At 47.2% G+C, this 23,376-nt stretch overlaps 10 protein-coding genes across 10 annotated transcripts; 4 read left to right on the top strand and 6 right to left on the bottom strand.

Annotated features, from left to right (window-relative positions):
• Positions 1-154: 154 nt before the first annotated feature.
• TREMEDRAFT_59949 (uncharacterized protein) lies at positions 155-833 on the bottom strand (the record flags this gene model as incomplete). The annotated part of the gene is made up of 3 exons (XM_007002599.1): positions 155-234; positions 255-722; positions 773-833. 3 exons carry the CDS (start codon positions 831-833, stop codon positions 155-157), a joined length of 609 nt encoding a protein of 202 aa, XP_007002661.1.
• A 383-nt stretch (positions 834-1,216) lies between these two features.
• TREMEDRAFT_59948 (uncharacterized protein) lies at positions 1,217-2,654 on the bottom strand (the record flags this gene model as incomplete). The annotated part of the gene is made up of 3 exons (XM_007002598.1): positions 1,217-1,273; positions 1,315-1,435; positions 1,987-2,654. The coding sequence occupies 3 exons, from the start codon at positions 2,652-2,654 to the stop codon at positions 1,217-1,219; spliced, it is 846 nt and encodes a 281-aa protein (XP_007002660.1).
• Positions 2,655-3,267: 613 nt separating this feature from the next.
• Positions 3,268-4,637, bottom strand: TREMEDRAFT_59947 (uncharacterized protein; the record flags this gene model as incomplete). The annotated part of the gene is made up of 6 exons (XM_007002597.1): positions 3,268-3,347; positions 3,368-3,424; positions 3,536-3,604; positions 3,682-3,829; positions 4,010-4,219; positions 4,557-4,637. 6 exons carry the CDS (start codon positions 4,635-4,637, stop codon positions 3,268-3,270), a joined length of 645 nt encoding a protein of 214 aa, XP_007002659.1.
• Positions 4,638-6,096: 1,459 nt separating this feature from the next.
• On the top strand, positions 6,097-8,074 carry TREMEDRAFT_59946 (uncharacterized protein; the record flags this gene model as incomplete). The annotated part of the gene is made up of 4 exons (XM_007002596.1): positions 6,097-6,119; positions 6,211-6,243; positions 6,399-6,554; positions 6,667-8,074. 4 exons carry the CDS (start codon positions 6,097-6,099, stop codon positions 8,072-8,074), a joined length of 1,620 nt encoding a protein of 539 aa, XP_007002658.1.
• A 187-nt stretch (positions 8,075-8,261) lies between these two features.
• On the bottom strand, positions 8,262-9,399 carry TREMEDRAFT_56289 (uncharacterized protein). The gene is made up of 7 exons (XM_007002536.1): positions 9,378-9,399; positions 9,321-9,332; positions 9,142-9,202; positions 8,873-9,095; positions 8,604-8,702; positions 8,396-8,488; positions 8,262-8,349 (listed from the first exon to the last, which is right to left on the bottom strand). The coding sequence occupies exons 2-7, from the start codon at positions 9,321-9,323 to the stop codon at positions 8,304-8,306; spliced, it is 525 nt and encodes a 174-aa protein (XP_007002598.1). The 5' UTR covers positions 9,324-9,332; positions 9,378-9,399; the 3' UTR covers positions 8,262-8,303.
• A 1,021-nt stretch (positions 9,400-10,420) lies between these two features.
• Positions 10,421-11,330, top strand: TREMEDRAFT_59944 (uncharacterized protein; the record flags this gene model as incomplete). The annotated part of the gene is made up of 2 exons (XM_007002595.1): positions 10,421-11,238; positions 11,300-11,330. The coding sequence occupies 2 exons, from the start codon at positions 10,421-10,423 to the stop codon at positions 11,328-11,330; spliced, it is 849 nt and encodes a 282-aa protein (XP_007002657.1).
• Positions 11,331-11,665: 335 nt separating this feature from the next.
• Positions 11,666-12,319, bottom strand: TREMEDRAFT_59943 (uncharacterized protein; the record flags this gene model as incomplete). The annotated part of the gene is made up of 1 exon (XM_007002594.1): positions 11,666-12,319. One exon carries the CDS (start codon positions 12,317-12,319, stop codon positions 11,666-11,668), a length of 654 nt encoding a protein of 217 aa, XP_007002656.1.
• A 544-nt stretch (positions 12,320-12,863) lies between these two features.
• TREMEDRAFT_59942 (uncharacterized protein) lies at positions 12,864-13,922 on the top strand (the record flags this gene model as incomplete). Its single annotated transcript, XM_007002593.1, has 2 exons — positions 12,864-12,972; positions 13,288-13,922. 2 exons carry the CDS (start codon positions 12,864-12,866, stop codon positions 13,920-13,922), a joined length of 744 nt encoding a protein of 247 aa, XP_007002655.1.
• Positions 13,923-15,423: 1,501 nt separating this feature from the next.
• Positions 15,424-17,513, top strand: TREMEDRAFT_59941 (uncharacterized protein; the record flags this gene model as incomplete). The annotated part of the gene is made up of 3 exons (XM_007002592.1): positions 15,424-15,982; positions 16,146-16,723; positions 17,295-17,513. The coding sequence occupies 3 exons, from the start codon at positions 15,424-15,426 to the stop codon at positions 17,511-17,513; spliced, it is 1,356 nt and encodes a 451-aa protein (XP_007002654.1).
• Positions 17,514-18,236: 723 nt separating this feature from the next.
• Positions 18,237-21,251, bottom strand: TREMEDRAFT_73154 (uncharacterized protein; the record flags this gene model as incomplete). Its single annotated transcript, XM_007002982.1, has 3 exons — positions 18,237-18,424; positions 18,475-20,843; positions 20,990-21,251. The coding sequence occupies 3 exons, from the start codon at positions 21,249-21,251 to the stop codon at positions 18,335-18,337; spliced, it is 2,721 nt and encodes a 906-aa protein (XP_007003044.1). The 3' UTR covers positions 18,237-18,334.
• Positions 21,252-23,376: the final 2,125 nt, after the last annotated feature.

Below are 23,376 nucleotides of genomic sequence, written 5' to 3'. Positions count from 1 at the left end.
ATAATTCGTCGTCTAACATCGCCGCACTTCTGCTCCCATTGTCCCTACTTAGCCTAACTCCGTCTAACTTCGCCGTACTTGGTGTCAGAAGTCCTGAGTTACGTGTAGAGTAAAGAGGTTAAGGCGTGATGGGGTTTTGATGGCCAAAGGAGGGTCATTGTTGGTGGAGTAATCGAGGTGTCACGACGTAGTTTGTGACACAAAGCTCGGGGGATCCTTTGATGACGCGGACAGCTGTCCATGTTAGCACTCACGAACAGATAATACAACTGAGAACGTACGACTAAATGCCCCTACCTCGGCCAACCAACCATCCCTATCCTCAAACAACTCCTGGTCACCAAGATCAATGTCATACATTTCCTCATCTTCATCACCCATTCCTTCCTCATCATCTGCACCACCCGTTTCCTCACCATCAACAACATCACCCATCTCTTCATCACTATCAACAACATCCATCTCCTCGTCGTCATCATCAATCCCCACCACAGTAGCAGACTGACCCGAAGCTTGCGAAGGGCCAACAGGAGCAGGTCTGACCTCCTGTTGGCCAGAGGAGAGAGGGATCGCAGCCATAGCGGGGGACACGGCGGGAGAAGGAACCGCAGCAGGAGCTCCAACGGCGGGAGGGGCCGCGACAGACGGCGAACCATCGGTGATGGCGAGGGCTCCAAAGCCCATGGACGACACTTGGCGGGGGGAATTCCCCTGCTGGGAGACTAAGATAATCAGCAAGAATCTAGCTTATGATCAGCACGAGTGAACTTACGGGCAGCGGTGAAACGATCCATAAAGGATTGATAAGTGTCGAGTTGTGGGCGAGTGCTCATATTGTTAAAATATATCAAATTGTTAAGTTCGGTAAGGTAAAGGCTGAGAATTGATAGAGGATGATAGTACGATTTAGGATTGGTACTGGGGAAGAAGAAGAAGTGGGCCGAAGTACTGAGTATTTAGTATAACTGACACGACTACTCGTCGTCAGGGCACTGGTAACTTCGCATAACAAGGTGTCTCAGTAACAACAAACAACGTGGCGACGATCACAATTCCCACGCTACGTGTCTCACATTCATATAAGTTAGGAATACACTGACGAACTTCGACGAGGTTTGATGTACCCCAAATCCTCTGTCTCACTTACAACGTAATTATCACGGGTAACAACAAACAACCACGATGAACTCCGACGAAGTTAGCTGTCTCATTACCATTAAACAACGGTACCACCTACCAATAGCTGGTATATGAACGATGGTTTTCCTGCAACCTGCTGAGTGTCTTTTCTTCATTACATGCATACAAGCTCACGAGGACGTTCACGCCTAAGGAGGGGGCGACTGTCACGAACCATGTCGTGACATCCCTGACAACCACCATCACCGACCCTCCTTTCACCATCACCAACCACCACCCGCACCGCTGAGACCGACTACGGCGAAGATACGAGATCCTAGAGGGTATTTGTCATGATAACCCCGACTAGCGGAGAACTACGGCAAAGTTAGAGGAGGGGAACCGAGGGAGAGCAGAGCAGGGGAAGTTAGGCGAAGTTAGGCGAAGTTAGTTGAGGTGAGCGGAGTAGGATATTGGGGATATGGCGAGGTACGGCGAGCAAAGAGGACTGAGCGCGAGGCTGTGCAGGAGTTGAGGGACGTTCTATGAGAAGAGAGGGGAAGTATAGATAGTTCACAGATCGCTGAACTTCTTCAGCGATCCTTGATTGTTGTCAGTAGTGAAAGATTGATAGAGATAGCTACATACAAATTAAGATACATCACCATCAGAGAAAACCCCAGTTAGAGTAACTACGCCGAAGTACGCCGTAGTTACACTCCTTTCGACGTCTGCACCCTCCTGGTTGGGTGAGACACCGACCTAGAAGCGCCAAGTTAGCCGAGGTTCGTCGACCGTCGGTCCGTTAGAGAGAAGTTGTTCGACGGCTGTGACAACTACCTTGACCTGCGTGCCAAATCCACACACCAACCAGGATTGTTGTGTGTGTAAGTATATCCTTCTACATCAGATGGGTTTGTTAGGTGATACTGCTGTGGCCCAATATGCTCATCCAGGTTCTTTGCAGATGCTGGATCAATCTTCAGATACCTGTACAGCATGGAATTCCAGGCCATGCCATAGCTAGTCCACTCGTCAAAGAAGTTCAAAGTACGCCTGGCTGCTTTTGAAGACATTGCCTGAGCTACAGACTTGTCTAAGGGCGATGTCAGGTTCACCGACCCTACCATGAGGCCTTCCCATTGTGTGAGGCTGTCAAGTGCTCTTTTGGTCACTTCACTTGCCTTTACATGAAGGCGCCTCAGGGAACCTGACCACTCCACCAAATCGGGGTTTTGCTCTGATATTTGCAAAGCAGAGTAGAATGCGCTTTCCTGCCTTTTGATTTTGTCCCTCATGGACTCGAGTCCGAGCCCGATGCCGGAAAGGATGGCGGAACTATCCGTGGGACGACCAATTTCGGAGGTTACCAGAGGATCAGAAGGGGGAGTAGGGTCTGAGGTTGAGCCTGAAGAAACAGCGGAGCATTGGGAGTTACTGCTAAGATTTCCCTGACGAGATGTAAGGGAAGGTGCGTTCCGGTTTCCTCCAGAGCTATTTGAGCTGGCTACGGCTCCTGGTTTTGCAGCACTCATGATTTACTGTATTGTATGTCTGTTGATGGGGGGAAAGATGAAGACTTCACAAGCTTGAGATGATAGTTGTAGATAAAGCTGCGGACTTAGAAACCACTTCAAGACGCCTTCCGTGGAAAGGTTGAATGGAGCGTATCGGACGAGGAAAATTGTGAGAAGCTAGCCGATCCCTGGTGATAGTTAGACCTCCACTCATATCGGTTTCGCGGATTCACCTGAATTCGATCCGTCTTCGAATCGCTACCTGACTTTTTCCCCTCTGTGTTCATCAAATTACCAGCAAGCAGGAACACCTCTTCGTCCTGATCATGCTTGTGTGGTCCAACAGATACCAGGAACATGACTTGGGCTAGGAACACTGAAGATACACTAGTCCCAGCAGGAACAGATCATGGCACGGGCTCAGTTGATCCAGGACGGTGCTTCCTTCATCTCTGTCAGTGGAATTTGGGCGTGGGGCAACCCAGTCTGCTCCTGATCAGCTCCCATTTCACAATGATACTCATGAAACTTCCGTCGATTGGTCCACATTCTCTAAGGTGCATGGGATCTATGATTACCGCATTCTACTCATTCGAGGACATGCTCTTAACGGATCATCTTACTCTCCCCCTCATTCGACGTTGCACCTCGGTGCATCAGACTCGAATCGTTCTTCCGCCCGGCAAGAATAACTTTCAGGTGTTGTGAGAGCTATTTACATACATACTCACTCATGACAGCCTCAGCACTCATTTCGTCATGTACAGTATCCATCCAGGGCTTCCCTTCTCATCCCATAGCAGATTCTTCTCAGCTCCATCCTATGGGAAGGTTTCTCAAGCTCTTTTGACGCCCACGCAGTACATTTGCTGAAATGTACAGTATAGGCCGTGACTGACGGAGTTGGTAATGTGTGAGGTACGGGCTCCTTCCCTCATTATGATCGGAGCTCAGGTGATGAGGTAGTCCTGTCTATGTAGATGCTATGGTTGACTATCCCCTTTTTTCCCTCCTTGGTATGTACAACCTCGGATTGTAGAGTGACTATCGTCGCTGTCGCTGTCCTCCTCCACATCAATCCCAAGAAGCCGCCTGACCAATTCGGGGTCAGGGTCGGAGCCCAGCAGCTCGATAAGACCATCAACAAGTGGGTTGACTGCCTTTGCCCATGATGTGATCAACAAATGTGATAGCTGCTCGTCATTCAGCAGCGGGCGCATCGGTCCGATCATTGGATCCAAAGAAACCTCCCGAAGTGACTCAAGATGATAAACAAGCTCATCATTAGTTGGATATTGGGCAGAAGCGACACCATAGGACAGGCTGTCCAGACCTTTCCGAGCGGTTTCAAGATCAACCTTGGCGAGACTCACTCGGGCTTCCTCCACAGAATTGGTAGCAGCTGGGACGCGACGGGTGAGACGGTTCCAGCAGGCTCTGTGAATGTCCGTCAATGCTATGTCGAGCTTTGGTACGCATTTCGCTAACAAGGATTGTACCTCAGGTCCGAGCGCCGTGAACTCATCGGTCCCAATAAGTGTGGGTGTTGGCGAGTCATTGAGTCTAGTGGTTCTTGTCATTGGCTTGGTAAGTGTAGTCAAAATATCATAAAGAGTGGATCGTAGACCATCAAAAACCGTTTATAAGCGGTGAACATCGGAGGATCTTCGCACGCGATGAGTCTAAATCCCCAGATCTCGACCCCGTTCGGACCCCTGCGCTAAGTTCTGGTAGTCCATGGTGGTCTAATAGGAGAAAGGAGAGAAAATATGCTCTCTTATCAAAAACCCCTTCTCCAATCCGGATCTTGGTCAACGTTTCGAAGCCGATGCAGAGAAGAGAACTACGTGTCGTTGCAAACCCCGAGATCGATTGGAATTCCCGTCCTTTGTGGGTTCTCATTTCGGCTCGATGACTTACCCAATCAGGTAACCATCCAAGAAGCAGACCGTGCACGCTCGGCCTTGTTTGAAGCCTAACCAGAAGAAGTAAGATGTTCATCATCTGTCGGCGGATAGGTTTTTAGAGGTGAAGGTTGAGTGGTTTAAATCTTGGACAAAGACAATCTTTCATGTATCAGCGTATCCTTACACAACATACATGCATGATATCTCCCTTCCACATCTTTTGGTCATACATCTCCACATTATGGTTGAGAAGGATTTTTCACTCTGAAAGTGGCGTAGCCACATGCCACACTGTGGCCGACCTGGTGACGTGGTTTTTTTGTATAGGTTTTATCACTGCGGCTTCCCTCGCTCGTTTCCTTCGAAACTTTTCGTCTCGTACCATCATCTGTTCAAGAGTGATCCTGTTACCAGAGGTGAGTTGCTTTGGGTTTATCGCTGCTTTTACCTCAATGATACTCTTTACTCCCTCTCCTTTCTTACTTTCATCATTCCCTCCCTTGTGGATAAATGAAGAGTGGCAACTTTGCCCGAATTGGCACCTCTTGACCCAGGCCCCGTTCTCCTCGTCTCTCCGACTTGTGTTGGTAGGCAGAGATGGGGTCGATGCTCTCACCGGACATCTGATATCCTCACAAATCGATTTATCATCCCATCTACATGTCATTGATAACAAAGCTGATATCAGGCGTGTCCTTCTGGCCCCTCATCGCCTCATGTACCGCAATAGGCTTGTGCTTTCATCTCAAAAGTCCACCCGAGCTCATCTCTTCCAAATTTGACCACTCTTTACTAAAATCGCAATGACACGTCATGTCGAACCATCGAAACTTGTATCGATCCCATGAATCACAGCCCCATTCCATCCTTTTTGAACTCTGCCCCATCTCGATGAAAGGACGTCCCTTCACCCTCCTCTTACGCGTCTCAACCGCCCCTCCCTCCTACACCATGCCCAGACTCGTCCAATAGCTCACACACTCCCCCAGGGTGCGAGGAGAGAGGAAGGGGATTTGAAAGCGGAGTTGCTTTTCTTCCCCTCTTTCTCACCCAGCTTTGTCCGTCTTATCCACCACTCATCTATTCACCGACGCTCCATCTGACATTAAAGTCTAGACTTGCATTACTGACTTCGAAAATCATCATCTATCTCCGAGTCGTACGCACTTGTACTTGACATCACTCACTCTCTGATCCGCTGATCAACTCACAAGCCCGATCAAAATCGTCTCCGACCAAACACTGCAAGTGGGGGTTGTCAACGTGTGGATGAATCATACCCCGCCGACGGAGTTTTGACGACCCCGAATCAAGGTAGTCCGATCATTCGATTGAGAGATCGCAAGTCAATTCAGTCCCAATAGGCCTTTCCGACTCAGCCCCAGCATTCAGACACAGAAGGTGTGTGCGCAAGACTATGCAGCGCCATTTCTCTGACCAAACCGGGTTCGCGACCCGCCCTTCCGCTCTCCATGAGCCCCCAACTAATCCGAGGTTGAACCTAGGAAGAGGTAGGGGGACAGTGTCATTACCCACGTCACCAGTGCAGGGTCATGCCTACCCTTGGTCCGAAGGTGTGAGTTTATGATTTCCTTCGTCTCATCCTTTTCGCACGCCAACAGAATCTAGTGAGGTATGAGTGGCAAATCCATGACTGACATGCACAGCCCCATTCCGCGCAAGCCTATCTCAATATTCCTGTGAGTGCTTCTTTCCTAACCATACTTTTCGGTCATCTCGCCTCACAATCATTCCTGTCAACCATGCCCCCCAGTCCTGTTGAATCTCGATGTGCACCACCGGCTCACGAGATGTAGCCCGACACTGGTCTGTATTCTTCTCATTATGATCCCAGTCTTTCCCATGATTCGCCCTACGCGGACGTCTCTGCGGTGCTTGGTGCCCGACCTGCGTCTCCGTCGTCTGATCATTCACCGAGGAAGAAGCGAGTACAAGTGAGGATCGCATGTATTCATTGCCAAAAAGCGTGCAAGAAGTGCTCTAACACCCGGTTAGTTATTCTGTCCTCCGACCTCGGTGTCTCCCCGTCTTGTCATTATCCTACCACCTCATTTCGCGCATCACCCTCAGTTGAGAGTCGAGCGTCACGCTGACGATCCTAGTCCATGTGACAGATGCGTGAAATATGGTCTAAAAGACTGCATCGACTCCACCCGTAAACCTCGTAAGACAGGTGTCAAGCGAGGTCCCTACAAACGACGTTCATCCAAATATCCTGATCCAATGCCATCAAGTTCAAGCATGTCTTCCCTCCCTTCTTCTCATACCCATACTCATCATTCAGACCATCCTCACAATCATCAAAATGACCATCCCATGGATAACGCGGGATACGATCTGCACTCTCATACACCCTTACCCCCTCTACAGAATCAACACTTTAGTCCATTCTCTCCCTCTCAATCCCCCGTTGCCAACTATCCGGGCTATCCCGAACAAGACCATCTCAACGGAAATATGGGTTTCCCACCTCCACCACGATCCGCACTTCAGGGATCTATGGCCAATTTCGTTTCTGCTCTCTCTGGTCCCCGTTGGGTGAACGGACAAAGGGAACATGTGCCCTTGTCTTTGAATAATGGTCAAATGAATACAGCTCATCATGAAGCATCGGAATATGGAGGTGATGGAGCAGCAACACCAGGGGTAATGTATCCTTCTGCTACTCAAGCTTTCCCACTTTCCCTAGGAGGGATGGGACGTAGAGGAGGAGATCCGTTCTCCCGAGCTGTCAGTCCGATAGGTACGAAAACCCGACCTCCTTTGAATATAAACGTAGGAGTCGGTTCGGGACAGTCACATTTTCCCAACCCAAATTTCAATCAAGGTATCAACACTCCACCGAACGAGGTTGACAAAAACGAAGCTCAATCTTTTCCTCCAGTCTTGGATCCTCTTGATGTTACCAATAAGGATGCGGATGGTCCTCGATCCGCACCACCCGGAATGACCTTCGATGGGTTTCAACTCTCACACACTCCTGAATCCCCTTTGTCGCCGTTCGGAGCTCAAGCACTTTCACAACCTCCTTCACCCAAGTCCAATGCATGGGGTGTGAATGCCAATATGCGATCTTCGTCACAAGAACCACCGTCAAGTCGTTTGCCTGCCGTCTTCGGAGCTCATATGGGTATGAATATGGGGAGTTTCGGTGATAATCCCAATTACCCCACGGGATACGCTTCACCAGCTTTGGTAGCTCTGAAACGAATCAGGAAACCAAGTCTGAAAACTCTGATGAGCGCCACCAGTTCACAGGCCAATTCAAGGGATGGAAGTCCCATGCTGACGCCAGTACAAGAGGGAGATCTCGAGAGTCCGACGTTGTTTGACCAGCCTATGAACGATGAGATGGAAGGATGGTTGAATGGACGACATGAAGAGGGGATTATGCAGCTTGACGGTCAAGCAAGCGCAAGGGCGGATAGGGAAAGAGAGGGAGATAGAGAGAGAGAGGCAGGAGAGGATTTGGGATTCGGAGGGATGATGGGGATGGGGTTCTCTGCGTGACTGAGTTGAAGTGACAATGTGAGAAGTATTGTTAAGGTGTGATAACAGACCTATGATTCGGGCGAAATTAGTAGAACGTGTCATAGTCAAAGTCAGCTGTCCGATTGCGGGGTCCCTCAAAAGTGGAGCCCGTGTTTCGAGTAGGGTAGTTTAGAGGAGCACACAACGGGTGACCAAATTAAGTGTTGATAGATATTCCGCCAATGTACATGCATATGCTCGATATGACTCAACGGATGAAAGCGTCAAACCTCTGCTTGCACCATGCAATGGTTCTGTTCAGTCAGTGATTGTGTCACTTGGAACCTGTAAGAATCTCACTGTTCAGGCTTGACTTTGTGCGAGTAACCGACACGACCAGTCTTCTGCTTTCGGCGACCGACACGGAATCCAGGGCGACCCATCACAACATAGCTGGGTGGGCGTGACGACACAGTTCGAGATGGACAATGGACATATGTAGCAGGGAGAATCGAGGAGAAAGAGAGAGCGTCAGCATTAGTTATATCGATGAATGAGAGAAGCTCACAAGTCCATGCCGAAAATACCGATACCAGGGTCGTACTTGATACCAAGATCGATGTGCTCTTCAATACCGAAACCAAAGTTTCCGGTCTCGGAGAAGTTGCTGATTGTCAGTGTTCCCTTCTCCCTACCCTCATCCGAAATGGATCCACACTCTGCTCGTCGATCCTCAGGGCAAAGTGGCATTTTAAAGAAAAGCCCAACCCATCGTCTACGTGGATATATTTACCATTTGCGCAACAGATAGGAACATTGCAAGAACGCGTGACTCACCGTTTCCTCAACTCGTACTCCTTGACTTTCAAAGCCCGCTCCAAAACCTCCTCAGCCTTGGGTCCTCTGATAGTAACGTGGCAGGCAATCTTCTCGTTTCTACGAATACCGAAGCTTCTGACAGTGTATCGAGCTTTAGAGTGAACGGGGGATTGACCAGTGAGTTGTTCGAGCACTTTGGAAGCACGAGTCAATCTATCTCCGGATTCACCGACGGAGATGTCTAATGATTAGCGTTCGTAGGATGCCTGACATGTGAAGGTACTGACTAACGACAAGCTTCTCAATACGAAGCTCTTTCATGGGGTTCACAACGGCGGTTTTGTCGGCCTAAGGGTTAGTAGTTGTATCTCTCCTCTATCTGTCATGGAATGTCAAGCGGATCTCGATAACGAAGGAACAAGGATGCACAGGAAAGGAAATGGAGAAGAGAGCAAGAAGAACACACCATCTTGATGAGCTGAGAGTGAGCTTATATCCTCGTGATAGAAGGTAAAGCACTCACGTAGGTCGGTCGGGTAGAGAATAGCGAAAAGCTTGAAGTGAAGGGTAATCGGAAGGGAGTCATATCGGCGATAAGGTAACATTTGACCGTGGCGGTTTTCCTTGGTAGCTTAACGCCGAAACTGCCGGAGATTGAACCCCCCCTCCCCGCGTCCGTGTTCCATATCTGCACGAGTTGCCATCTGAGGATCAAATTGTAAATTTGCTTCTCGATACACATCGGTCCATGCACACAGCATCAAAGTGGTGGATAGTTGAAGCATTCTCAAACCCTCTCCATCACCCTAACGACATCAGTGGCCGTCTGGTTGCCAAGACTGATGTTGCCTCTTCCTATCACGCTATGAGGTTTCCCCCATTCTACTTTCTTCCAACACGGTCCCGTATACTACTGATTGGCAAGCTCCTTTCCCCTTTCCCTAGAGAATAGAAAGAATCAGAGCTATTGATATATTATAGCGTCGAGTAAGATTTCACTTTGTGACCCTTGACTCCATTCGGTCCCGACGCAAGTCCGGGTGAGGGTGGCGAAAGTGCCACACCGCCACAATGCGTCTGCAGGCAGTCGGGTGGCAAACTCCTGGATGAGAGACATCTAGCTCACTTCTTTCTACCTTACTGTTTTGGTTGCACAACCTTCTCATTGCTCATCCTTGAGCTTGTGCTGTTCAAACAGACCTAGGAGGCTGTTCAACAAGGAATAGATTCACAACGTTCACGAGAAACGAGTGAACCCCCCGATATCTGTTGAGCCTCCACCACTCTCATCTCATCCACTTTTTCCCACAGCACCCTCTTCCTGATGCTACGATGCTGAATTGGGATTTTATATCATTTACAAGACGTCAAAGGGCGTATCATCCGTACCATGGACGACTACAAGGTTCCACGACCTTCGAAAATCAAGCTGTGGGTCCTTTCCCGATTCCTGTTTCCTTGCCCGTGACATTCTCCCCAGCCTTCTATTCTCATCAGACTTTCCACTTCCCTGACTCTCACCTGCACAACCAATCTCACATCAGCAATCTCATGTGGGATGGACACATGTATAACCACGTCAATCCTACATGGACCCAGCTCAATTCTTATAGAAAAGAAACGAAACATGACAAAGCCGAACGCATCTATCGTCGCGAACAACGTCGTCTGAGGAAAGAAACGGAACGTATCTCTCGGGCCAACGGATATGCCGTCTCGCCTCCTCGTTCCACTCGGCCAGATTCCACTTCACCTCCCCGTAAACGTCCTCCACCTGCACAACCGAATGATCCCACCATCGATGACGAACACGACCACAGAGGAGGGCATCTGCAAGAGGAGATAGATCGTCGTGAGATGGAAGAACGGATGGCATGGTTAGCAGGAGAAGAAATGTCAAGGGCGAATGGTAACCCTTTCGCAGACTATGGGTATCCCACCGATGTGCATGTACCTCGTCGATATAGGGATGCTGCTGGTATACCATCTAGTTCGTCACGGGCGGAGCCAATGTGGAGAGGTTGGGATAGTGGAGCTGCGCCTCCATTGAAAGACCTCACGGAGGAAGAATATGCTGAATGGGTCAGAGAGGGCATGTATAGGATGAAGAACAAAGCCGAGGTCGAGGAACGCGAAAGGCGTCAGCGTGAGAAACAAGAAAGGGAAGCCGAGCGAGAGAGGGCCAGAGAGCGCGCACTGAAAGAAGAAAGACGTCGAATCAAACAGCTGGAAAAGCAGAAAGGATTGAGGGTGGAAGAAGAACGCAAAATGGAGAGAGAGAGGTATTTGACGAGGTGGAAGATGTTAGTGGACACGGGAGGAGAAGTCGAAGAAGCCGAATTACGATACTCGGATATCCCTTGGCCGGTATATGGCGCAATCAAGTCAACTGTGGACGACGTGGATAAGGACCGGGTACGAGAGTTTTTACATGCTGTCGCTGAGGACCATGGTGAGGAGATTAAGAAGACTTTAAGGGAAGCCATTAGATCGTTCCATCCCGATCGGTTCTTTGGTCGCATACTAGGTCGAGTTCGATCTCAGGACCGCGACGTCGTCAAGGAAGGAGTAGAAAAGACAAGTAGAGTCATCAATGATCTCGCTTCTGAACTGGGACGATGAGTGATGATACCGATGGAAAATCAGCATTGAGAATGCACCATATTTTTTCAGACAGGCTGACACCTTATACATATCAGGGGTTCCAAGTCACAACTTTCAGCATTCGATCCGCCATGTTTACTTTTTCCCGAGTAGGATCAGGTTGTCTTCAGTGAGTGAGCATATATGACTTCCATCGGTATGCACCTATCATGCCCAAGAGACATGTTTCCCTTTTCCTTTCCTTCTTACACTTTGTTCATCTTGTATGACAGTGTCGTCCGTAGGGATTTGAGAGCTGACTTCAGTCCATTCCGTCGCCCCTTCCGCGCCTACCCTCTCCGTCTGGGCTTGACTGGTATTTCGTCGACTGGTTCTTTTCCTTCCACTACTTCGCTTTCCCGTCTGTGCCTCGTCATGAGTTTTCAACTTTCCAGCCCACTCGTAAACCAATCTCACACTATTCGCTACATCCTCATCTCCCGTAGTCTTGGCTAACTGATAAACTTCCCTAAGTTGTGATCCAACTTCATCAAATGATGACAATCCAGAATAATCTGGTTTTCCCGTATTGTTACCGGTATGAAAAGCATTTATCAACGCTAAGAAATTCTGAGAACGGACATCATCTATATTCGATTCCTCACTATCAAGTCCGACGTATTGACTGAAGTTGTCCAGGGCTGTGGAATACTCGATCAGTCGGAAATCGGTCTCGGTCAAGTCATTTGAGGTGGAGGGGATTTGACGACTGCTAGATGCCATTCTGGGAGTTGAATATGGTACTACTATGGAAAAATGATAGTAATATTCGTATATTGGGATGTTTGAAGTGGTAGTGTATGAGAAGGAAAAATTACGCATTTCGGATCACAAGTCGAGATGGTCATATCTGTTTGACGGAGTTCACATGCCAGTGGGTCCTTTCTTCATTCCTCTTTCTTCCTCCCCGCATCAGAAGTTTCATTCCCTTAGCGACGTTTCAAGTCAACATTGGTGTTATTCAAAGGTGATGTGAGCAATGACCAAGCGCCCAGTGATTCGGGAGAGATAATGCGCTAACGAGCAGTCCCGTTTCATGATAACGTGTCTAGATACTAGAATGATCATCTCATTTTGCTCATTCACGCCGCTCCCAAGGGCGATCTATCATTTCAGCCATCGCGCGTGGTCCCCTTGACCCGCGGACAATCACGATGACCGACGTTCATACTCACATATATCAATGCTAGATCCCATGTTGACCCACATAACTTCCCCATTTATGACCTCCGTTCACCTACTCGGTTCACTCCATTCCATATCTCTCACATTTGCTGCCCCTCTGTATCACTAATGGCCATATTGATCACTAGGCTACCGTATATCTGAGTCCTCTCTGAAAGTCCTTACCCAGGAGTTTAGCCAAATGATCTCGACAAATCTCCGAAACGACCTTCGGGAGGACAAGACCATTCAGGAGACTTATTCTACAGAGAAAACCGAGAGTCAAGGGAACCAGACCGAGGAAGACAAGGGTGAGTGCCAAATTCTAGTATCATGACATCCATTGCGGTAGAAATTGACGCTGACGCTTATAAAGACAACCACGTCACAACTTGAATATTTAACCCCTCTTTTCCCTCTCGCTTACTCCCCTGCCTTCCGTCCAACGTCATTTTCCCACGTCTACAATACGAACGAAAGGTCGATCGCCCGTTTCGAGATATTTTCCTCTAACTCACCATCGAGGCTGTGCTACTACCAGACGGGATCCTTTCTCTCGCTATCGCCTCGGATCTCCTCATGGATCCTGGGAATCACTACCAAAGATGATGTGTCCTCATTTCTAGATCTCAGTGACAAATTCGAAGATTGGATGCAGACCCGCTGGGAGCCTTGGAGTACTGCACACCTAAAGAAGTATGACAGCAGGAATTACACTGTGCAAGGTGAGGGTGCCCAATTTGAGGCTCTTGGAGATGACACAGAGTCACTAGTGCCTACATTGGTAGAGCAAGACAATTCAGATACAGCTTCTATGGTACCGACCTTGGTCGATCATGACTGGGGTATTCTTCAGGACCCAGTGTTAGTTAACCTGGATAAGAAAGAACAATCAGCGTCTAGCCCTGAAGGAGAATCATATGTGGACGTGCAAGATATCATGGAGGGTTTACTTGACCAATACCTTCCACTCACATACAGTATGTTTCTCACAAGCAGAGATAGATGGGGAAATCAGTCTCAAGTGACCAACGAAAACGTTGGTGATTGGATTGATCTCATGTCATCCATGATTGACATGCTCCGACACATCGATGACAAGGCAGACGACTTGAAAGAGGTCCCTTATCCATTCAATGATGCAACAGTGCAGACTATACTAACACAGACTAGCCAATGGTTTAGAGCAGTAATAGATGCTTCAGCTTCCAAGTCTGCTATCATATCATCCGAAACCCTCGATTATCCCGGATCACTTTGATGTCTTTGCCTCCGGCTCCGGCAGCGAAAAATTGTAATGTACTGGGTACATCTGACTCTCCAAACAGATGTCCTCCAAGGAGATGCGTAGGATCATGATACAGTAAGTGCTGCTTCATACATTAACACTCTCAGTAGCCTTCATATTCACAGAACTCTGATATGTCATATGGAACCTCTATCCAGGACTTGTGCTTAGACTCCTAGCTTGGGTTGTGGTATCCGTACATTGACAAACATTCATGGACTCATATTCCCTTAACCAACCTCAGGATGAGGCAGCACACTCAGAATTTCCCTCACCTTGTCGGCGCGCCCAAGGGAGAAGTATTAAGATCTGATGAATGTGTGGTGGGCAACCTATAGAAAATGTGAAACAAGCCTGTCTTGAAGTCCTCTTCAGGTCAGGGAAGTTCTGATTAGTGTAGCCCGCATGCTGTCGTCCTTATACCCACTCTGTCACGAGCAGTCGTGACATGAAGGTGACGCTAAGCTAAGACAACGGGTATTAACCAGCAATTGGTGATTGTAGACATCACCGGTTGATAGACCATTGTGTTCAGTAGGAACAGAGGGTATTGCTACACGGCCGGACGCTGGTCACATAGTCACTGTTCTTGACACACTCCCTGCCAACATGTAGACCACCACATCATGCTTTGACTTCCAAAAGCTATGTGCAACCAAACTGCAAGTCCGGCTATGACTAAGACAGTGGTCGGTTACCAACCTGACCAAATTGTCATGTTCACATGCAGCCAATAGACTGTTGCATGGCACAACGCTGGTGATCCAGCACTCAAAGGATTTGCGGAGTGTCCGGAAAAACACTCCGTGCGCGTCCCTCTGTCAGGACCAGACGTTGTAGATAGTCTGCGCTGCTTGTGCTATGGCTGTAGAGGCCTTGCAGGGGACAAATACATTCAACAAGGGGACTATGGAAATAGAGTGTCTTTATATATCAAAAGGGGAACAAGGTTATACAATGTGACAGAGTAAAGACGGAAATGGAGAAGAGGTAGGAGAGCAAAGTACAACGAAAATAGATGTGGGACATGGGGATCGAGGAAAAGTATCATGTAGTGTGAGAAAATGGAATAGGGGTGGTAGGAGAGTGTGTCAGGTGACGTATAGAAGACATGACACTTCGAAGCGTCACGGGTATGATCATGACCAGCTGAAGCTCGGTGACACTTCAAAGTGTCATGACACCTAGGGCCATGTCACTAAGAAGATCTGAAATTTCCACAGCACCACTGATCAAAATCAACTATGCTTTGGATCTGTAGCTCTTGATCATGATTGGAAAGAGGCTACAAAAAAAGATCCCATGAATGCATGCATGAGGAAGAAACAGCATTTGGAAGTTCTGATGTTGAGGAGGCTATTGCGCAACAACCCGATCAGCTACACCCATCTCCTCTTGATACAGATACAAAACAGAAAGGGACCGTCTCTTCTCAGGTGTAAAGTTTCTCAGAGTCTGCAGGATATCTGAGAACATGGCAGGTACTCCTCTGTGGGACACGGATCTTCAGCCGGTCACGGTCATACCCATGACGCTTCAAAGTGTCACGTCTTCCGTACGTCACCTAACAGAGGACACGGTGATGAAAAAGAAGTATGACTATTACACCCCCGTACGTAACCAGGTACCTGTGATCCTGACACCCACCTGGATCGCATGGGCCAATCATATAGATCTCAAAATCGTTTCAATGACGCCCACGGTTTCAGTTGTGTGGCATCAGTCAGATCTCTCCTTTGCTCCTAGTCTTAGAAGATGCAACAAGGGAAGAATGGATGGACTTTCTCACCTTCCCAGGATGGACTCTCTCACCTTCTCAGGATGGACAGCCTTCAAGGCAGTGCTATACTTCATTTTTTCCCAGATTCCCAGGAAGGGTGTCCTTGTGGCAAAGGTTGAAGATGTCTACAAGTCCAAAGCTTCAGCCCACTGTACTGAACTTATATTCCCCTCACATCCATCATTGCTTGACCGTTTTGCCACTCTTGCTATTGTAGCCGTCAGCAAGCAAGCCCATCTTCATGATGTCATCTGTAAGCGTTACGGATCAAACAATTAGACTTTTCACCAGTTATGCTCCTCCTGCCACTCTCCATACCTTCATCACAAGTTTCAGACAGGTAGCAGAAGCATACAAGGCTTCAAGAATTGCTCAACTAATGTTGAACTCAAAAGGGGAAAGGCTGACAGTTGAAGACGCCCGCTATCATCTTTCCCTTACAAAGACTGTGAGCGAACTGGTTTGTGAGGATGAGACTAGCTTCAGTAAACCAAAGCATAGTGGGAGTGAGGACTTAATGACGGATAACAAATGGCAAGACCAGGATTGGGCAGACTACATATTGGCAGACTACAAATTGGGAGACAACGACCTGGTCACCGAACTCGTATCAGAAGAAGCTTCGTTTTTTGAAAGCGCCCATCATTTAGCCAGATACACTTACCGGACATTCCAATCGACACTGTCCAAATTTCTTGATCAATTTGAAATTGATGATTCACAGGCGTATCTACTCACCATACAAATGATGGATGCAGTGATAAAAGCGGCACAAGAACCGCAAGACACCGGTCTCCAGATATACCAAGCGGACAAGAAGAATGTCGAGGATTTTCTGAAAGCTGCAGAGGCCACCGCAATGGTGGCTGACTGGTTGCAGCACATAACACATGAATTAACAGAGGTTGATGAGGTCAAGCAAGCCAGCGAGTCATTTAAAGGAACAAACGCTGAGTTCACGAAGTGGTGGACACATTACCAGATAGCCCTTGAGGTGTGATTCACTGTTCGGAACTGATTGTACAACACCATCAACTTTTCTTGCTGAGGGGTTTCGTAGGTGTAGACGATTCAGTAGTATCTACATGCATAATACGTTCCAAAACTTCAGATAGTCCGTCTTGTCAGATAATGCTGTGCATCTGTATGTCCCTTGACCACTGCTCGGATGATGAGTGGACTGAACCACCTGCGGAGATTCTTGCAACCCACCCGTGACGATTGGCACAAGGAGTCCTCTAAGCATGCTCCCTATCCATACCTCACCTTGCCTGACGTTTTATGCCCATATGGTGTGATGATTTTCCACTTTTGTAAAGCACGACTATCCGCGATCCATCCAATCCCCTTATAAGTCGCTAGATCCGGATATCGAGAAACCATTTAGGTTTCCCACGTTCTCACGGTGGCATCGCCACTAGAAGAAGTCCGTCTTACTCGAGTTTCAACCCCTTTCCCCCATATCCACTCTTCTCTTCTTATACCACTCATCTCTTCTTCTTCCCTCTTTGAATCTCGATCTTTCATTCCACATCTGAGACTGACAAGTCATGAACACCCTCGAGATCAGTGGAAAGAGTACGTCAGAGATGATTGAAGCGTTGAATTCTTTCAACCCTCCAAACGAGCTCCGTGCGCTACATGAGCGTTTGTTGAATATAGCCGACGATTATGACAAAACACCCAAAGTGTGGGCACCTTTAGAACCGGGTGATGGGCCAAAGCAAGATGCACCATACAGGGTATTGGGTAGCTCAGAGATCTCCGGTCACTTACCAAATTGATATGATGAATATGATGGTGATTTCAAGTTTCCCAAACTTACTGCCTTCATTGAGGAAGTTGATCCTGATACAAATGAAAGTCCTGAATGTGCCAATCAGGAGTATTCATCAGAAACAGGACATATCCCATCTCCATCCGGAAGAGAATTGATCAATATAACAACTTCACCAAACCCCAATACCATAGTGAAACGCTATCCGACTGATGCGTCAACAATTCAACAGTCTTCTGAAGATCCCTCTATCAACGACCCGAAACCACCGGAGTCTCTCTCACAGCGGCGTACAATGTCTCTTGTCAAAGCTTTCGAATGACATTGACTGAAGCTAGGCAGGTTCATAAAGACTTCAAAGATGAGTGTGCCGCATTGACAAACTTGGCGGAATTTGAAGCACTTGCGTGGAACACTATGACTCTGGCAGATACTCTACTCAACATGACCCAACATTTATGCCATGTTCAAGCTGTTGAACCTACCAGGAAAGAGTTTGACAAAGTTTATAATTCTACTAAGGATTGGTTTGAGACGTACGAGTCAAAGTGTTGATATACCGCAGACTATGTCCTAATAAGATGTTTACTTGTTCATACATACATACTGTATAAAACATGAATAGGCTGAGTATTTGTACTTCTTTTATTGGAACACTTTTGATTTACAGCACAATAGCCGCTTTGTTTCTTTTCCCGGAGTGTTGCTGATTTGAATCAAGATGACGGTTACGGATGAACAAGATGCATATGATTCTGACAATATGAACAGGAATATTCTTTGTCTCCTGCTCCATTACCCTCTCTCATCTCGTCATTTCTCATCTCGTCATTCCTCATCTGAGAGGCCTTGAACGACCTGTACATCCCCTCTTCCTTCCTTGTTCCTCCCTTGAGGAAAGTTCGTCCACAGATCCAGCTCGACCGTTCTTGCTTCTTTCACGCGCGACGTAGAATCGTTCAACCCACCTCACCTACCCGTTCCACCTTGACCCTCATCTCCCCTTCAGCTGGAATTATCGTCTCCTCGCTTTTCAATTGATCTCTCCATTCTTCTCCCATATCGACCTCCCTTCCCACTCCTCCATCTGCACCCCGTTCGTCTCGTTGACCCATACGCTTTTCAGACCCTGCCTCATCCTCTATCCTTCTTCCTTCAGGTAAACCGTGTTCATTTCTTCTCTCTTTCTGAAATCCTGATGAGAGAGTCAATCCTCCTGATCTCGACCCCGATGGCAGATTTCCGATTTCTCCGTTGACTGCAGGAGTACTTTCACCAGATCCAACTGTCCTCTCTCTCGAATTTGATCCACCAAGATCACGTTCTCCTCCTGTTGGACTAATTCCCTCTCCTGAGGAGAAAGCAGCACATTGACGTTGTATCTTCTGAGGGATAAGAGGTCTAACAGTTTGTTGCGGTAATGGTAATGGTAAAGGTTGATAAGGTCTGTAAATAGGTGGAGAAGTTGAATTCCATTTAGGTCTTTTATCCATTTCCGCGTTGTCTTGAGTTTCAGACTTTGCGTAAGAGGTCGAACGGACAGTTTGAGATCCTTGACTGGTTTGAGTTTCGTATGTTTTATCTGTCTTTTGAGTCGATAACGGCGAATGTACAGAGGTTGATGTTGGAGAGAAAGGGGTAGGGGTAAGAGATTGATCAATTTCCATCTCTCCGCCACGTGGAAGATGATTGTGATTGTGTGGATCTTGTTTTGATTGTTGATGAGGAATAGGTTGTTCATGAATGTTATAAGTAGGTGATAAACGTGGATCTGTATCATCATGAGGGATATGTAGGTGTTGGAATTGATTTTGAGTCGAACGAGGAGAGCCTGAAGGTATGTCACCATTGGTCGGAGAACGATTTTCCATATCTTTTTCCGTCCCAGCTAGATCGGGGGATAAAAGACTTTCAATCCTCATAGGTCTTGGCGATGGAGCTGATTTAGAAACCCCTTGAGAACTTTGAACTCCTTGAATAACCCCAGCATTTCCCGAATTTCGATTTTCCTCCTCACCATCTTTTTGTTCAAGGTGAGAATAAGAAGTGGAAGTTCTTCTTAGTTTAGAATTTGTATGAGGATGGTTAGTTGAGAAATAAGATGAAGTAGGTGTAGTGGAATGACCGGAGAATGATGATGTCGATCCTGAACCTGGTCCATGAGAGGCATGAGAACCCGGAACGACAGAAGGTAGGATAGCAGAGGATCCGGTAGGGTGTGAACCTAAAAAGTTGAGTGTACCAGGGAATGCGGAAGAGGAATTTGCTTGTGCTGAAAAAGAAGTAGAGTTGTTTATCGTCGAATTTGAATTTAGTGGTATTGAAGATGAATTCGGTCGGGAGGAAGATGAAAAAGTGGAATGAAAATTGGAAGATGGTAATGTGGAATAAGATGACATACTTGTCATTGATAAAGAAGTTGAAGAAGAAGGTGCTGTTTGAGGTCTTGATCGATTTGAAGGTAATTCCCAAGGAATCGCAAGTTCTCTATCTCCTCTTTTATCTTTTTCTCTTTCCCATCCTTGTCCATTTCCGATTTTTTCTATATTTGTTCCTATACCTAATCCTTGTAATCCTCTTTCTGTGTTGGAACCTGATGAAGAACCAGGTCTAGATCTTAATTTAGGACTTTCCATACCTAAAGATCTTTTTCTTTTTCTCATTTCTTCTGTTTGTCTTTCTCTTTCCAATATATCTCTATCTTGTTTATCCGTATCTTGTCTTGATTTTCCTCGTCTTTCATTTCGTTCTTTATTATAGTCATAAGGATTATCAACAGCAGCTGGATCCCATTGAAACCCACCTGTCAAGGCACGATTCCACATTGGTCTTTGACCATTAGCCGAAGGTGGTCGATGAGAAAATGGGGGGGTTTTAGAAGAAGAGTAAATTGGTGGTGTTGAAGAAGAGAATACAGGGGGGGTTGAAGAAGAGAATACGGGTGTTGAAGATGGAAAAATGGGTGGAGTTGAAGATGAAGGGTATATTGGAGGTGTTGAAGAAACAGGTATCGATGCTGCAGCTTGAGCGAGAGTAGATAATGGATCATTATTTCCCATTGACATGTTCATATTCATTCCGATAGGATTTGAATTAATCGTCATGTTGGACATAGTGGATGGTCTTCGTTGTAATACCGGTGTCCATATTCTACGATAGGATTCAACTTCGGAAGAAAGATTATTTCGATATAGAGCGTTTTCGAGATCTTTAACCCAAGAATGAAGTTTGTTTTCACGTGATTGAGTTTCAGATAGGGAAGAGGATAAAGAAGAGTTCTCCTTTTGTAATGCTGCAACAGTTTTTTCTAAACCGGAGATGTGTTCTGCTCTACGTTCTGAGAATCAGCACGGACCATTCCTTTGTAGATTAATGGCACCAGTTTGTTAATGACACGCCCTCCGATCTGTCGAACCTGTGATGAGGACAGTGAAGATGAATACAAGTATGATTCGATGATAGGAAGTCGGAGAGAAAACTTACGTCTGAGATTCCTCTGTTTGACTCTATTCTTTTCCCTTCTAGACTCCAACTTCCTCTTCTCGATTTCATCCCCACTGGAATCATACTCTTCTTCATCTTCGTATCTACCCGCGGCTCCCTCCATCACACTCGATGCGACTGGTACAGCTGCCGCTCTCGGAGCATATGGTTGACCGACAGCTTTATGTGGAGAAGTGGAACTTGAGGTGGAAGGGGAAGGAAATGGCGGACCATATAATTGATGATGATGTGCTGTCCGCATTCTCTTTTTGAGCCAACTGCTTATTTCTGAGGAAAAAGTATGGACTCTCGAACAAAACAAAGATAGGAAGTCAAGTGGTACAAGCAGAAAGTGTTGAATGAAGAAAATGGTTTAGTTAGTGTATGTCGAATGAAGTAAAGACAAGGGTCATGATTTATTCACCTTTGGGTAGTCGACCTTTTAAGTGGCTTGGGTACATACACCCCGAGTGGTCAGACAAGAGGGGCAGGAACGGTCAAGCGGCAGTGGGTCGGTGGGTCAGTGGGTCGCTTGGTCGATGGGGTGGTGACTGATGTGGTAAGTGATGCTGAGAGTAGGAACGGCGAGGAAGCCGAGTTGTTTTTGATGTTGGAGTTTGATTTGATCTGAGCCGAGGGATGGAAAAAGGTGAGTGGAGCGAAGAGAAGGAAGGGAAAGAGGAGAGAAGATGTGACGGAGGATATTCGTTGGAATTATTTGGTTCTTGTGTAGGAAGCAGGGTTCTAGGTTGGTTCAAAAAGGAGATCCGAGCCGTAAGAGTAAAACTGCCAAGATTGGTAAGAATTTCAAGATCCGTCACGACTTTGAATCTTGATGCGTCGACACAAAAGGTGGAGGAAAGAAAATAGGTTAAGGGTCTGCAAAACGTAAGTTGAAATCACTTAGATCCTTCCAGTGATGAGTCAGGAAATAGAGCGGTAGAAAAAAATAATGTTGGATGTGGGGCTGGACTCTATCGGAGGAACGGAGGTGAATTGAACGAGAGAAGCAAGTGACCATGCTGGTCACCCAGGATGGAAAGGAGGGTGCTGGAGTGGAGGTAAATCAATAGCGTGAAGAGTGGTCATGAATCTTGAATCGTAAATCATCCGCTTATCGGAAGGCGTGGGGTTGAGAATGACACAAGTGTGTGTTTTATGAGCGGAGGGAAGGATGAGAAAGGGGGTTCTTCATTGCTTCATCCCATCCCCGAGTGGGCAAGTAAAAGGTACCGTGGTAGTCATCTCTTAAAGAATGCATCAAACGTGGTGGATATATGGGAATGTAGTGGGAATAGGGGAAAAGCAGGGTGTTGGGAACATTGGAAAAAAGAGGAATGAGACTAAGGAAGGAAAGAGATGAATGGGATCAATGATGAGGGAGACAAGTAGACGTACCTTTTGTACCTTTTTTCGCCGCTTTGTCACTACTACGACTACTTTCTTTCTTTCTCCTCTTGCTTTCTTCCACTACTCAGTGTTAAATGTCAAAGGTTGTCAGAGAGGTGAATGACCGAGAGTCACCTGAGACGTTTATGATGGAATATCTCTCTTTTTAGTCACCGATGGTCGAGTGACACGATAATCTCTTTGTGCTTGACTACCAACGTTGGAGTCCTTCCGTGTGGTCTAATGTGGGTTGATGGTAGAGTACCTAGAGTAGTACCTCGTCCCGGTCCTGGTGGAGGCACTGCGAAAGTGACTAGAGAGATATTCGTCGTCGTCTTGATTTTCTTCAAAGGAGGGTGAGAGTGTATTCGGTCATGATCCGATTTGTCCGAGCATGTTCAAGTGACGACTCACTTTCTCTCCTCTCAAAATTCCACTAGTCGTTCCCAACAAAGCCTGTATCCAGTCAGAAGTAGTAATCAGTAACAAGAATAACAATGACAACGACGACAAAGGGGTCAGCATGTTTTTATAGCTACAGGGAGTATTTCTAGTGATTTGAATAGGGAAAACCTCCATGTCCGCTTCTCCGTGTGGTGGGTGTCTCTGTGGGTGAGTGACCAACCTGTAGCATGTAAAGAGAGAGAGAGTGAGCGGAGGGGGGGTGTACACTCACCCTCCCTTGTCTTCTCGGTCATTCGGCCCTGAAAACATGTACCGGGAGAGAAAAAGCCACGTGCCTTATGTTCATGGCTCGGAGGAATATCGTCACCTTGGTTGGTCCCGATCCCCGGCAATGCGGCTTCGGCTTTGGTTTCCATCAAACCCGCCCCGCAGCCCGCAGCCACTGCCCGCTTAGGCGACTAACCAAGTGGCAGTTGATAAGCTGTCAGGTGTGACGTGGCTTTATTCCTTCGGATGACGTGTCACCTCCCCCCATTGCTTTCTCGTCCATACGAAGAGCCATCGGATAGTGAGCAGGACATGGAGAGCACAGC

The sequence above is a fragment of the Tremella mesenterica genome (genome assembly GCF_000271645.1).
Source record: "Tremella mesenterica DSM 1558 unplaced genomic scaffold TREMEscaffold_2, whole genome shotgun sequence".
NCBI lineage: Eukaryota > Fungi > Basidiomycota > Tremellomycetes > Tremellales > Tremellaceae > Tremella > Tremella mesenterica.
Note: the sequence above shows the minus strand (reverse complement) of the source record. Positions and strands in the feature narration are given on the sequence as shown.